The sequence below is a fragment of the Larimichthys crocea genome, chromosome XVII (genome assembly GCF_000972845.2).
Source record: "Larimichthys crocea isolate SSNF chromosome XVII, L_crocea_2.0, whole genome shotgun sequence".
Taxonomy (NCBI): domain Eukaryota; kingdom Metazoa; phylum Chordata; class Actinopteri; family Sciaenidae; genus Larimichthys; species Larimichthys crocea.
In genome coordinates, this window is record NC_040027.1 from 25,844,296 (window position 1) to 25,858,728 (window position 14,433).

At 41.2% G+C, this 14,433-nt stretch overlaps 1 protein-coding gene across 1 annotated transcript in view; it reads right to left on the reverse strand.

Moving 5' to 3' along the window:
• Positions 1-14,433, reverse strand: part of LOC104922761 (cadherin-2) — a 90,791-nt gene that overhangs the window by 24,871 nt on the left and 51,487 nt on the right. Inside the window, exons 7-12 of the mRNA XM_010735686.3 lie at positions 14,236-14,408; positions 12,397-12,534; positions 11,775-11,960; positions 7,405-7,658; positions 4,076-4,218; positions 1,121-1,354 (exon numbers count right to left, since the gene is read on the reverse strand). Coding sequence (XP_010733988.3) covers positions 1,121-1,354; positions 4,076-4,218; positions 7,405-7,658; positions 11,775-11,960; positions 12,397-12,534; positions 14,236-14,408 — 1,128 coding nt within the window. The remainder of the gene's footprint in view (positions 1-1,120; positions 1,355-4,075; positions 4,219-7,404; positions 7,659-11,774; positions 11,961-12,396; positions 12,535-14,235; positions 14,409-14,433) is intronic.

The window sequence follows — 14,433 nt, forward strand, 5'->3', positions numbered from 1 at the left end:
TTGAAAGAAAGGCATTTTATATTCATGCCACTCTGTCACATTGGGAGCTGCCCAGTACTGCTGATAACTGTGTACTGGATTAGCTTTGGGTACTTTGCAAAAACATTTCAAAAATAGTTGCTAATGGAGAGAAGAATTCTGTACACATTTTCAAAGATACCAACGAAAATATAATTAGAAGTAATAACTTTACCCAAACCTTACAACATACCTGAACCCAAAGAAATCAACGAATCACAGTGCAAAGTAATAAGCTGAATAAAATGTCGATTTCTATCTTTAATCAAAGAGGACACAGTGGATCACTTCTCTTTTGTGTACTTTGAGGTAGAGCAGGTTGTCCGTTAATCTAAAGATCTGCAGTTCTGTCCCCAGCTCCCTACAGTCATGCTGAAGCGTCCTTGGATAAAGAACCCCAAATTGTTCCTGAAAAGCTGTGCCATCAGTGTGTGTGGGTGTGAGAATAAGAACAAGTTAGTGTTCCGGGTGAACAGTTGGCACCTTGCATGGCAGCATCTGCCATCAGTCTATGAATAGGTGAACGTGTTGTGTAGTTGTAAAGCTCTTTGAGTGGTTGGAAGACTAGAAAGGCGTTATACAAATACAGTCCATTTACCATTGTGATCCAAACTGTAACAAGGAAATTGGTTGAGTGAGACAGAGAGACTGTAAATAGAAGAAGTATATCAGCAGCTAAATCACACTTGGCATGTCCAATAAGGCAGAATGGTTGGTTTGCAACCAAAATGTGTCACAGATGGATAAAAATGTGACACTTGAATGTTTTTTTTTTTTGCTCTCTGATGTCAAACCTCCAGAGAGTCGGCTCTAAAATAACTCCAGTCTCCTCGCAGTCACGTCCAAATCCAATTTCAAAATTAAAATAATGGCTGTTTTTTGTGATTAAATCTGTCTCAGTCCAAGTCTGGACCCAAGTGCCTCTCTGATTAAAGTTATTAACTGGTCGAGGTAAATCAAGCCTCTCAGAGACAAACTTCGCTCCCGTACATTGTTGCAAGGCTGTCATCATGCAGTATATGTTATATCTGTGTTTATTCTTCCCCTTAAGCTGGTACAGACAGTAAAAGACTCATTCTCAGACACATTCTTTCGTACTGACCATTGACACGACTCAGCGTCCAGTTACGGCGCACGTCTGACGGACGGAATGCCAGCTCAAAGGCGAAGGGTCCAGCGTTAGGGGTCAGGTCTGGGTCGCTGCCTGTGATGTTGATGGCGTTGGGATCTGGCTTCTCGCACATTTCCACCTCAGGGGGGAACACGTGAGGTGCGTTGTCATTTATGTCCAGCAGGTACATCTGAAGTGTTCCTGTCCCACTGGCAGGTGGGATACCTGGACCAAAAGAGTGAAAACCATTTTATTTAATGCTTTGTTTGTTCAGCAGCAACAAATTACAACACATTTATGCACCTAATATTGCTAAAAGGTCACTGTAATCTGTAGTCCCTGGGTGGAAGCCACAGGTGATTGATTCAGGTTGAGGAAGTAAAAGGAACCTTTTATATTGCATATATTGTCTCTTTTTTATTGACTTTCTAATGATTTTTCATGTTATTCTCAGTTTATGCAACCTAGCTCATCCTGCTTTTCAACCTTACTTACAAAGGCAAATTCTTTGTATGTGAACATGTACTTGGCAATAAACCAGATTCTGATCTGATTCTAAAAGACAGCAGTCATTTGAGGTGAATTAAAACTCATCTGGAGTCAATCATAACATTATGACTGGAAGTCTCTTTTTACACAAAAGCACCCTGCCTGTTGGCCTGTCCCTGACATCACCGGCTTTGCAGAAGATGGAACATGGTGAAAATATTTTTTTTCTCCAATAGCCTTATGAAGAAAGGTAAAAGCTGCTCATTACACCTCATCATACAATCTGTCCTGAGGATTGTGCTGGAAAAAAAAAGAGTCTTAGGTTCATTAAAAGCAAAAAGGTTTGCTCCCTTGGGTTGATTAATGCTGTGTAACAAACAGGCAACTGTTACATCAAGACATAACGTTAATAATGTCTTCCTCTGTGCCATAGAGCTCCATTGTACATGAACTATTAAAAACACATGTTCCTGGTTCACCATGAACACACACACTGTAGTTTAGTTCACGCACACCAAATGTGGATTAATCCGCTACTGAAAATAGTCCCCAACAAACAATTTCTTCCTGTTTGGACAATGTTTGACATAAACTACAGCAACCAGCTGTTTACAGAAATTCAAATATCATTTCTAATTGAAGTATTTACATTGAGCTTTTTTGTAAAGTTTTTATTGACAGAGTAGGAGAATATTAGAAACTTTTAGCTGCTTTTAGTCTTTTCATTGGACTTGTTGACAATAAGAAAAATATAAAATCACTATTCTTAAAGTGAATGTATAGAACTCACAACCTACACAGCAAAAAACATTAACAATAGATTTTTTTTATATATATATTATGGTCGTACTAAATAACGTAGCTATTGAAAAATAATGCATGAGAGCTGCTGGATAAATGCAACTGCAGCTATGCATGCTATAGTAGTGATGAGGTTACTACATTACTTATTTGAAATGAATGTGTGTCCTCTGGCAAATCAAACCTCTATTCTTCATGGACACAATATAATCTACAGTATGCTCAGTGAGCGTAGAGACCTGCGCACATATGGTGACCGCAGAAAAACTGCAGACATGTAACCTCTTGCACAAGCTTGCATGTGTTTGTCCTTTCTCCTTGCCACTCGCAGTGCTCGACAGCGCTCGACAAGGGCAAAGAATGAGCTCCGACAGCAGGAAGCCCGGACCACAGCGGGCTCTCTGTATGAAGACGGACATTCCTCTAGAACAATTTTCCACTTTGAACAGAGAATCCTCTTTTTCCATGCTTGTAAAGAACCGTTGTGATCAGAACAAGAGCAAGACTTTGGGAATCATGCACTTAAATAGGCAGAAAAACATCTCCATTAGAAATCAATGGGAGCACTGTGTCCAGCAGACTGACTATGTAATCCTACAGCCTCCCCGATCAGGACATTTGATTACCGGAATAAAGAACTGAAATGTAATTAAAGGTGGACAGAACAGTCTATTGTCTGCAGGAAGAAGTCTTCCTCTTCCCATTTGGTGAAATAAGAGCTTCATTTCAGAATGGAGCCAAGACGTAGGTGTTTAAACTAAGCCCAAATTTGCTATATTCAACTAAGATGTGACTTTTCCACAAGACAGGATGGGGCGAAATATATTCCATCAGAGATGTTAAAACTCTTTAGGTTTTGGAAGATAAAATCCTTAATCTTAACGATGAAGATCAGTGGCTTTTTTCAAACACCCCCATTCCCACTCCAGCGTATGGCTCTAAACATAGCTACAATCTTCTGCTACTAACTGTATTTCACAAGCCAAAGACATTTTGTTTCAAGTCATTCAGCATCCAGACTATATAGGTTGTTTATCTGTTCAATATGCTGCTGCTCAACTACTAGTCTGCAAACTGCCATTAAGAGCTCACTTTGGTGCGTGTTTGTTTGTTCAGCAGGAGGAGGTGCGGAACAAGATGCGTCCTTGAAAGAGAGACGTTCCCTCGAAACAATCGCAATTCTAACCCGATGCCTCTTTTTCAGCTCTGTTTAGAGCTGCTGTCTCTGTCTGGCTGTTGGGATGATGACAAAATGGTGATGGTTACTGCTCGGCATAGTCAGAGAGCCAACAGCATTCTGACTAGTTTATGCACAGACAGCAAAAATACATCGACACCTCCCATTTGGGCCTTTGATCTTTCCCTGTGTCATGTAAAGGAAACTATTGATGAAACAAGAGGATGAGAAGTGTTTTGGTTTCATAATTGTGGAATATTAATAAAACAATAAGTGCATTTCTTTATTTGTGTAGCTCTAGCTGCTGCTCCCAACTCAGCACATACTCTGCAGAAGCAGGTCTGTGACACTGACTCCACAGTAAAACCAGCACGACTGCAATCATTGAAAAGAGCACTGAGGCACAGTGAACACAGTCCACCTCTATGTGTGGGGGGATGGGGTTACTGCAGGACACCAGCGCTGCCCTCTTGTCTCACCGTTATCAGAAGCCATGAAGGTAACGTTGTAGAGGTTGTTCTTGACGTAGGGAGACTCTCGGTCAAGGATGGCGATGGTGGAAATCCGACCGTTAACCGGGTCAATCTCCAGCCAGTTGGCAGGGTCGTACATCTTGGAGTACCTGGATCCAGCGAGAGAGAGAGACAGCATGAGAAACCGCCACAGAGAGGCTTCTTTATCTGCCTCCCTGGCTACAGGCCAAGCAGCCACTGCAGAGCTGATATATGGAGGCTGCAGCACTCTCACGAAGGAACCACAACTCATTCATTTATTGAAATGATTCTACCCTTTAACAGATTTAAAAATTATATATCCCAAAAAAAATACATTTGTCAGTGGAGTTTTGTTATATGTTACGATTTCTAGGGGTTGGAGAGAAGCCATAAAAAAGAGTGAAGCTTGGCAAATCCCTGTGACTTGCTGAACAAATGTATTTATCTAACAGAATTTACTCCTACATCTGCATTGCTGTAGCAGCAGAAGTCGGGTTTCAAATGGGCCATGCAGTTGGGAAATAATGTGAGTAAAAAAAAATAGTATGGCTTTAAACAGGGGCGAGGAGAGCTGCCCGAAAGCCACCATAAACAACCACCCATGAATAGGGAATATTGTCCATTTTGTGTATTTTTAATTGTCTGATAAAGACTAGAAAGGCACAGTTATGAATACATGTAAGAGCAGAAGAAACTACACAACACAAAGCAACAAAAAATAAAAAAGCAGAAAGCAGAATGCTCTCCTTGGCCCACTCTATAGTGCATAATACACTTGATTTATATGTGAACATGTGTGTGTGTGCTTGCATGTTTTTGTGAACATAGTGTGCGTCCACTATTGGCTGTTGCTAGGCTACAAAGACTTCAGCACTACATTTAGAAACAAATAGTGGGATGTAAAAGAAAGGAGGATGGGGACAAGAGGCAGCAGTCCTGCAGGCTCTCTGCGCTCTCTGGTCTGCTTGTTGTTGAGCTGTTAGTTCACTGCTGCAGCATCTGGGAAGAGATACATTTCTCCAAGACACGCTCCAGATAAATAAATAAATAAAATCCAACCATTTTATCCGATTTTATCTCAAAATGGGGCTGTGATAAAGAACAGCATGCTGTCCTCTTTAATTGAGAATGCAAACGTTCAGCCTAATGAGCAAGTGAAATTGTGAATGAAGGGAAATCTCAACAAACAGACTGCTCCTCATTAGGAGACTTTGTGGAAAACAATATTTCATGTTTATTTTCCTTCAAAAATCATCATGTGGTCATATTATCTCATAAAATAATGGGAAGTCATGATTTCACTCTACTGGCTCTGGCACAATGTATTTGAGATGAAACAATAAATATGAAGCTGACTTAATTTCTTTGGAAATGAATAGTCAGTGTTCATTTATTTCACTTCCTTTTTGACATTCAGTGATTGGTCAGCTGTGCAGAGCTCTCTTTTTCATATGCTATACAGTCGTCCCTCGCTATAACGCGGTTCACTTTTCACGGACTTGGTGTTTCGTGGATTTTTTTTGTGTAATTTTGCATGCTTTTTTTTACAGTGTACTGTACAGTATGAACGCGCATTGTGTTATGCGTCCTAAATAGGCTAAAGGAGAACCGCACATGTGTTCTGCGTCCTGATTAATTAAGGGAGTACTGTACAAAATGCGTGTAAAAAGGTGTATAAAAGTGTGTGGTTAGGGGTTTTACGGCCTTAAAACATGTATAATAATTGTAAAACTTACTTCACGGATTTCGTTTATTGCGGGTTATTTTTAGAACGTATCCCCCGCGATAAACGAGGGACCACTGTATAGCTATTTCTGTCAGTTGTCGTGTTAAAAATCAAGTGCAATCATGACTGTCTTCGAGGAGAGACGGTCTTAAAATGAGCACCGTTATTGTCATACATGGATAAGATCACGTGACCCCTCTGGGCCGTTTACACATGTTACTACTTCTGGATCAGATCAAGATACAAATACTGTATGTGCAGGTCTGTTGGTTTGATCGCAATTATCATTATTATCATCGGTCCTCCTCCGGTTCAGAACCTGAAGCTGTTTGGAATTTTTACACTTCAGCAGTTTAAGTATAACAACGGTTTAACTAACATTAGCTAACTATCTATAAGCTAACACAAACACGTGGATCAATTACGATGAGTGAGACGAAAATTCTGACATCTTAACTGCTCCCTCATCCACACTAATCACTCAGTGGATGAACTGGGATAAGACTTGAGCAACATCTTGATGCACTTTCTCTATTTAAGTGTGCGTGTGTGTGTGTGTGTGTTGAAATCTGGAGCAATTCTGTTTCATGATGAGAAAGAACGACAGCTAACTGTGGTGTTACTTCAGCTGCCGTTGTCCCAGATGAACGCCAGACTGAAGTCTGAGTGCCAGACGAGCTTGAAGCCAAGATGGCTACAATAGAGCTCTGGCAGACTGTCAAGAGTCAGCTGATGTCTGAGTGAAAGGTTGTAGGTTGATGATCAAGGTGATGAATTATGGTGAAGACACACATGTCAGAGTTTTGTTTCTTCTCATTTTTATAATTAGTTTACATAATATTATGCAGCTATTTAAACCCTAGAGGGCTCATTACGGTGTAAAATCATTGTCTTATAATGGATGATATTCTGGGCATGACAGATTGTGTTTTTACACATGGGACACTTGAAATGATCGTTAGTAAAGTGTATGCGGTAGATGAGCAGGTAGAGGCGACTTTCATCTTCAAGCTATTTTCAAGTTTCAAGTTACTTCATTTAAAAAAAGTTTCATGTTTGAAATGTAGTCTTTTTTTCTGTGACATGCTTTGAAACTAGTTAAAAAAAACACAACTTAGAGATGATTCAAGATCTTTCAGAGGCTCTTGGCAGCACCACTAATTGTTCCTGTAGACGTGTTAGCTAATGTTCCCAAACTGGGAAGTGAAAGAATGGGCACGGAGAAGTGCTACACGCTAATTCTGCTTCTAATATAATCACTTTAATGACACAGCTACATGAAGTTGTGGCTTGCATTAACAGATCAAATATTTTTCAGATATAAAATATCGTACGAGTTCAAAGTTGTAAAAGCTAGTTTCCTTTCAGCTACACTATGTCAATGCCAGGCACTGCCATCTGAGATATAAATGCAAGCTAATTAAAATATGAAAAGGCACACAGATATTCATTCGTATTCATTCTTATCAAAAGACAGTCAAAGACACATTCAGTGCTCTATTTTAACCTACAACCTCAATATTTTATAGTTACACAGTTTAATTATACATATTTTGATATCTAAGTAAAGCCTCTGCAGCGTCCTTACCGGACAGTTTGTCTCATGGAGCGGTCGGGGTCCTGGGCAGTATAGGTGGTGAGAAGAGATCCGGCAGGTAGACCCTCCTCCAGCTTGATGGACTTGGGGTTTGGGCTGAACTCTGGACTCTCATTGATGTCCAGGATTCGCACTGAGACAGTTGCTGTGGACTGCCGAGGCAGGTGGATGCCGCGGGCCAATGCTACTTCATTCTCTGCCTCCACTGTCAGCATGAAGGAACGGGTCAGCTCAAAATCTACGGGCTGGACAGAAGAAGGGAGGGATAAGACATGATACACTAGACATGGGCATGGGCAACCTTAAGCACATACAAGTGTTTCTGGAGCTGCTGAGGGCATTCTGCCTGTGTGACTGTACCTTAGACTATAGTGCAAATTAAAGTATATCAAGAAATGTACCTTTCTGTCTGTGTGTGCAACTGGATCCACCTCCAGATCATTACGTTTACTACCAAAAGAGCATTTTTCTCCCCAGGATCAAGTATACAGGTAAGTAAGGTCAACAAATCCACACACCCTTTTAAATTCTTTATTTCTTCTCTCTTTTTGGATTTGGAATCTATAACAAGCCTAGATAGCTAGCCGAGATTTAAGACTAGTAACCACTGCTATTGAGGGTCGGGAAAGTATAAAGAAAAAGTGCCCGGGTTATGTTTTATGCACATTTTAGTTAAGAAATGTCAAAAAACATGTACATACTGTGTGATGGTTGCATGTGTTTATAACTGAAGAATCTCAGAATCCCTTTAGGTCTATAACGATGATGAAACAGTTAAAATAACTGTTATTCGTGTCCATATAATATTTTGCACAGTAACCAGAGAGAGGCTAAAGAGCCACATGCAGCCTTGGAGGATGCCTGTAGGCTCCTCTGGACTACAGGTTACAGCTGACCATGAACTCCCCTGGCGAAGTGAGGAACCTTATTCACTGAGTTGTTTTCTTTTTAGTTTCCTGTCATCCCTCTATTGTAATCTCTCCAAGGCAAGCATAGAATTAAAAGTGAAACTGTACGCTAAAAAATAAAGCAATTTTTCTCCTGAAGACTCATCAGAGAGCCAACTTTATAGCTTTAGTAGCACTGTTGCTGTCTCACATGTGGTTTGTGTCTGAGGTCGGTCTGTAGGGATCTAAAAGGTTCATCCTTCCAGGCCAGGTACCGATATGGTACTGTATAGACGGCCTTTTGGCCACTGAGATGCTGTTTTATTCTTCGCTGTCAGCATTCTCTATTTGTACAAATAAATAAGCTCTGTTGTGAGTATCAACTTTTTCCATTTTCCATCAACTGCAAAATGAAATTTGGTTCTCTCTAGTCTGTATCTGCAGACTTATATCTCTTCCTGTCTTGACATTATCTGAGAGTCACTCCGTCAGCCTTGGCTCACTTTTAGCTAGTCCAAAATAAGTTGTAAAGCTCCTGACTGGCAACAAGACACATCACATCCCCCTGTAGTCTCCTGTGAAATTTGGAATTTATTCTAAGACTTTTTTATTGGCTAAGACCTGCATGGACTGGATCCAGTAAATGTCTCTGATCTGCTCTACTCCTCAGATCTTTAGCCTGATTCTCTTTAGTCCATGACTCATATTCAGGTCTGACGATGGTTGTTTTGTGTAGGAATCTAAACAATCAGGGGTTTATTTTAAGGTTTTAAATTAGGTTGGTAGTTTCCCCTGACGGACCTTAATATGCATTTACTTGATTTCCAGGTGGTCAAATTATGTCTTCACACCTTTAATAAAACTAAATTTGAATTGCATGTAAAAATATTTTGAAGATAAAAACACAAAATGTTTAATTGCTTCTTTAAAGTTTAATAGTTTGTGTATGTTTAGAATGTGTTTTTCTTTGGCTGAATATCATTTAATTCAGTAATTATCTCTCCATACAGTACTGTTAATTGTGGAGTCTGTCATCCCACGCTGCATTCAAATTACCCACACATGCATTTGATTTCATGTAACTTCTCCAAAGCTACTTGTTTGTTTTAATTTGACATCTTACTACTGTCACCACGTGCTTGCTCATGGTGGGAATTGTTGGGTCTCTGTAAATAATATAACAAAGAGTACAGTCCAGACCTGCTCTGTATGCAGGAGATAACTTTGGTTTGTGATTTAGAGCTATACAAATGAAAACTGAATTGAACTGATATCTACCTCGCTGTTCACAGCGTCTTACAGTGCTAAGTTGATGCTAACCCACGCTGCTGCTTCTGCTTCACTTGAGAAGCACTCAACAGGTGAACCATAAGGTGTCTTATGTTGTGAGGCAGACACAGAAAAAATGCAATGTTTTGTCACAGAGGTTAGGGCTTGATGCGTCTACAAAAGGTGTGTGGGAAGCAGCACATCTCCAACGTGCCATCAAAGCAAACACCTCTGTTTACTGTGGCCGGCTGTTGTGTGGAGAACCGCTCGACCGTGTGAGCAGCGTGAGATCAGATCGCTGTTGCTCCCAGTATGACAGTAAAAATCCAATTATTGACTTTATTCTGTCTTAGTACACTTTGTTTTTCAGCGCTGTGAACAGAAACACCACTTGTTCTTCTGTTGATGATAATGATTAAGAAAAAAACACTCACAGTGATGATACAGCCCCCAGTGGTGGACATAAAAGTCTGGTCCAACAGAATTCTGGGAACTGTATTCATTATTAAAACCCTGCTTGTTACCACAAAATGTCCCAAAATGGACCAGCGGTGAAACCTTAAAGATGTTGTTGCCACCAAAGCCTGCATTACTCTCAATGTAAACACAACAGCGGGGGGAGAGAGGGCAGTTGCTCTTCGCCGCTGCATTCAGAATTGCGGCGGCTCGCCGTGTGACTGCGGCAGCCACAGAAACCACAGCGGGGGAAATGATGCAGGAGCTGATCTAATCTGAGCTCCCTGAAATTTACACCTCAGTAGAGAACGGCAACCGCTTGCTGTCTGAAAACACCTTAAATGGATGGCCCTGGTTATTTGAAGTGTGATGTACTTATGCATAGCCGGTGTGTTACCTACACTAGGCTGCAATTGCTTGGTTTGGAGAAGCAGACAGGAGGACCATCACCAAACCTATTTCAGCCACCTGAACAAATCGATATCAGACTAAGAGTATGCTATATTTAGAATATTTTCACTGATTTAACTTGCAGTCAGACACTGTTTTTAAATGGAAAACTGGAGCGTTTATATCGATCTATGCTCTCCGCAAAGCCACCAGACAAAAAAACAGTAATTTTACCTCAGAGAACATGAAGTTGGTCTGCCATTGCCTTCATCGGTTAGTTAAACACGTTAGTTCAGATCTGAACTAATGTTAGTTGCAGATCATGGCAGCAGTAAACCAGCCGACATGTTCTGTTCTGTGAGGTCAAATTAATGTCTTATGTCAATGAAGTCTGGTTGCTCTGGAGAGCTGCTTCAGTTGTGTGAAGGAGCTGTCTGATGGAGGCAAATAAATGAAAATATTCTAAATATAACATACTTAAACTGATATTAATGTATTTAGATGGCTAAAATATGCTTTGATGGTGCCCTTGTTCCACAGCAGTACATTACTTAGCGGGGGTTCGGACAGGATCAGGCACCGCAGCAAAAACGGAGGTCTTTCAGTTTATTGGGAAAAACGGAGCCCCACGTCACACTCCGCAAGCCAATCAGACTCTCAGATCGGTCAAACCTCCACAGACAGCCTGAAATGTCTCTGAATCAGAGACTATCCAGGTGGATTCATGGACTAAACTCTGATAATCTACCTGTGTGTGTGTTCTCACTTTGCTTCACTTTGTTTTGTTTCATGTACCCAGTTTCTAAATCTGAGTCCGACTCACAATGTACTCCGCAAAATAGAAACACGAAGAAGTTTAATTTGATTTGTGTCCGATGATTAGAGAGAGAAAGAGAGAGAGAGCACTTTGACACAGAGTAACAGTAACCGCGCGCCAGCCTCGATAAAGCTAATCAGAGAAATAAAAATGATTTCCTCACGACAACCCACCTCAGCTCCCCTCATCCCCCCACCACCGGACAACCCTGCTACAAGTTGCCGGAATAGCTGATCCCGTCTGAATGCACACTCAGCTGTCTGCTTCTCCAAACTTGAGGCGTGCCGACCACCGTCTGCTGTTGGTAACACACCGTCCTCACAGAACCGCACTTCAAATAATCAGAACTTTTTTTTTGAGGATTAGATTTACAAATACAACAAATCTGATGATTGCAAAACATATAAATGACATGAAATACATGGAATTGTTAGAGAACGTTAGAGAAATAAAAACAGTTAAATCCCATATGGACAGGATGATTATACCAGTATATGTTTGTGTGTGTCTGTGTGTGTGTGTGTGTGTGTGTAGAGACCCACCTTGACCACAGTGAGCAGGCCCTCATTGGTGGTTGGGTCAGTTGGGATGGAGAAGCGCCCAGTGGGGTCTCCAGCGATGATGCGGTACACAGCGCTCCAGGCTTGAGTGTGAGGCTGGTCTTTATCCGTCACGGTCAGGTTAGCAACGATCACATTCACCCTGTTCTCGTGAACCTCCCCGAAGAACTGACAAGAGACGGACAGGCTTGTTAACGCTCTGCAGACTCTTAACACAAATAAGTCACTGCAAAAATCAAACAGCCGTTCATTAATACCTTGTTTGAATTACTGTAAACAGACGAGGCCGAAGCGCAGATGATTGCTTCTGTCTCACACCAGAGCTAAGTGTTTCTGTTACCTAAAATAAAGACCACGTTTCCCACAAATACTGCTCCTTCCTGTCCAACCTGTTCAGCTTTACTGAGGAAGATAAACATATTGGACGTTTCATTGGCTTTTCACTCCTCCACCATCTGCCACTACCAATATAAACTCTGAGAGTTGCAGTGCTGTTTAGAAGAGAGTGCCTCGCCCCTGTTTGCTGCTTTAGAGCCATTAGATTATGTGTGTGTGTGTGTGTGTGTGTGTGTGTGTGTGAGCAAGAGAGTGTGTGTGGACCTACCGTGTCTGTGGTGAATTCAGGGGGATTATCATTGACATCGGTGATCCTGATGACGGTTGTGGCTGTGTTGGACAGACCGTAGGTGGGGTTTCCTTCCATGTCTGTAGCCTGGATGATCAGGGTGTACTGGGTGACTTTCTGCAAACAGAAAGAGCAAAGAGGGTCATCAACAGGAAAGATGGATCCTCTGGTTTACACATAACGCTGTCATCGAGAGCCCCACCATCCATTATATTTAGGAGAGCTGTAAAACATATATTAAACACGCCACAGTTCAAATATTGCCGCACAGATCATAGCTGATATGAATCTAATTAAAATGGAATATATTTCTGTCATAGCACCATTATAGCTGACGACTCAATCAGCACGGCTTCACAATCGTGTTCAGAGAGTTAATGACTGCTAGATTTAACAAGAGCTCTGCACACCTCCTGCACAAATTTAATTACCTTTTTAATAACTTTAAGGAAAATCTGAATTTCTAATGTAGAAAAGAAAAGTCTACATTACACTATACACTATAAAACCCGGTCATAGTGTCCCACATTAAATCCAGTGCTTTCGTTTGTCTTTTAGACCTTGTGTACAACAACAAAGACGACATATATTAAACCATACTTCTTCTTGAAAGATCTCTGATCATCGTCATCTCTGATGATGGATGATGAACAGGTGAATAAGTAGACCTCGAGTAGAGATTGTTGTGTCAAGAACTGCAGCTCTTACTTTCACACCATGATAATATTGCACTCGCAAACTCAATGGGCGTGGCGAGGACTTATCAGTGATATTTCAAGGGGTGCTGACTTTCAGTTTGACCTCCAAAGTGGTTCAGATAATCTGGATGAAGTTCTGTCTGCCTGAACACTGTTCTGCTAAAATTCATGTTTAGCTGTTATCACGACTTAAATTGATGGCCCTAACTATGAAAATAAGACCCAACTTGGGCAAGAAAGTTTCAGACTTTGGTTTCTGACAAAATGATCTTAACTCAAGCTACAGTAGCTGTATTTGTATACAAGCTAGTATACAACATGTGTTTCTATTCTAGCATGCCACACATGGCGGTCACACAGGGTTAAACATGTCTTGAAGTCACTGCAAAGATACTGTTAAGTCTTAGATTGTTACAGGGTCACTGACTTCTCTCCTTGAGATACAGAGCAGCTGCATGTCTGTGTTTAGGAAAGCAGGCGCCATTTGGATCATTACTAAGGTAAACCGAGGTCAGAGGATAAGACTGTCGCACTCAATGGACACAACAGTACATGATGTAGAAGCCTCTACAGAGTCAGAAAACAGCGTTGGAACACGAAAGACATATTTCCTTGTTTGTAGATTAATAAACAATTGGCAAATACAAGTATGACCAGTTGTGACACTATTCTGAGGGCATACACACCAGCCAGAGGACAGCTTTTTCAGAAGGTGAAGCGGCATCATGTCATGTCATGACAAGTGTCATCACAACTGACATATATAAGTCCCTACTGTCATATAAACAAACTGATCAATCTCAATGACAGCTAAGCACAATTCATCTGCAGAAAGAGTCCTTAAAATGTGGTCGAAACCACCAGAAAAGATGGTGAGTTGTGTGTGTGTTGAGAATGTAGAGATCTGTTAAAGTTTCCTAATCTTACAAAAAAGTAAAAAGCAGACTGATATTCATTCATAATCATTGGCTGCTGACACAGAACAGACAGAACATTCTGTAGAGTCTACTGATATAAGGTGTCTTTTCACTGTAGGAAACAGTACAGGCTTCTTTATAGGGGTTTAAGACGAGCCTTTCAAAATGTCCACTCAAACAAACAAACACACATGCATACACACCTCTCGATCGAGGCCTGCTGCCACCGTGATGATGTCACCAGTCTTGTTGTTAATGGTGAACATGTTGGTGGAGGGGCTCTGGGGGTTCTGAGAGAGGATCTTGTATCGCAGCATCCCATTGGCAGTTTTTGGATCATCCTTGTCCACCGCTGTCACTGTCATCACAAAGGATCCTGCAGGGAAACACACACAAGTCAA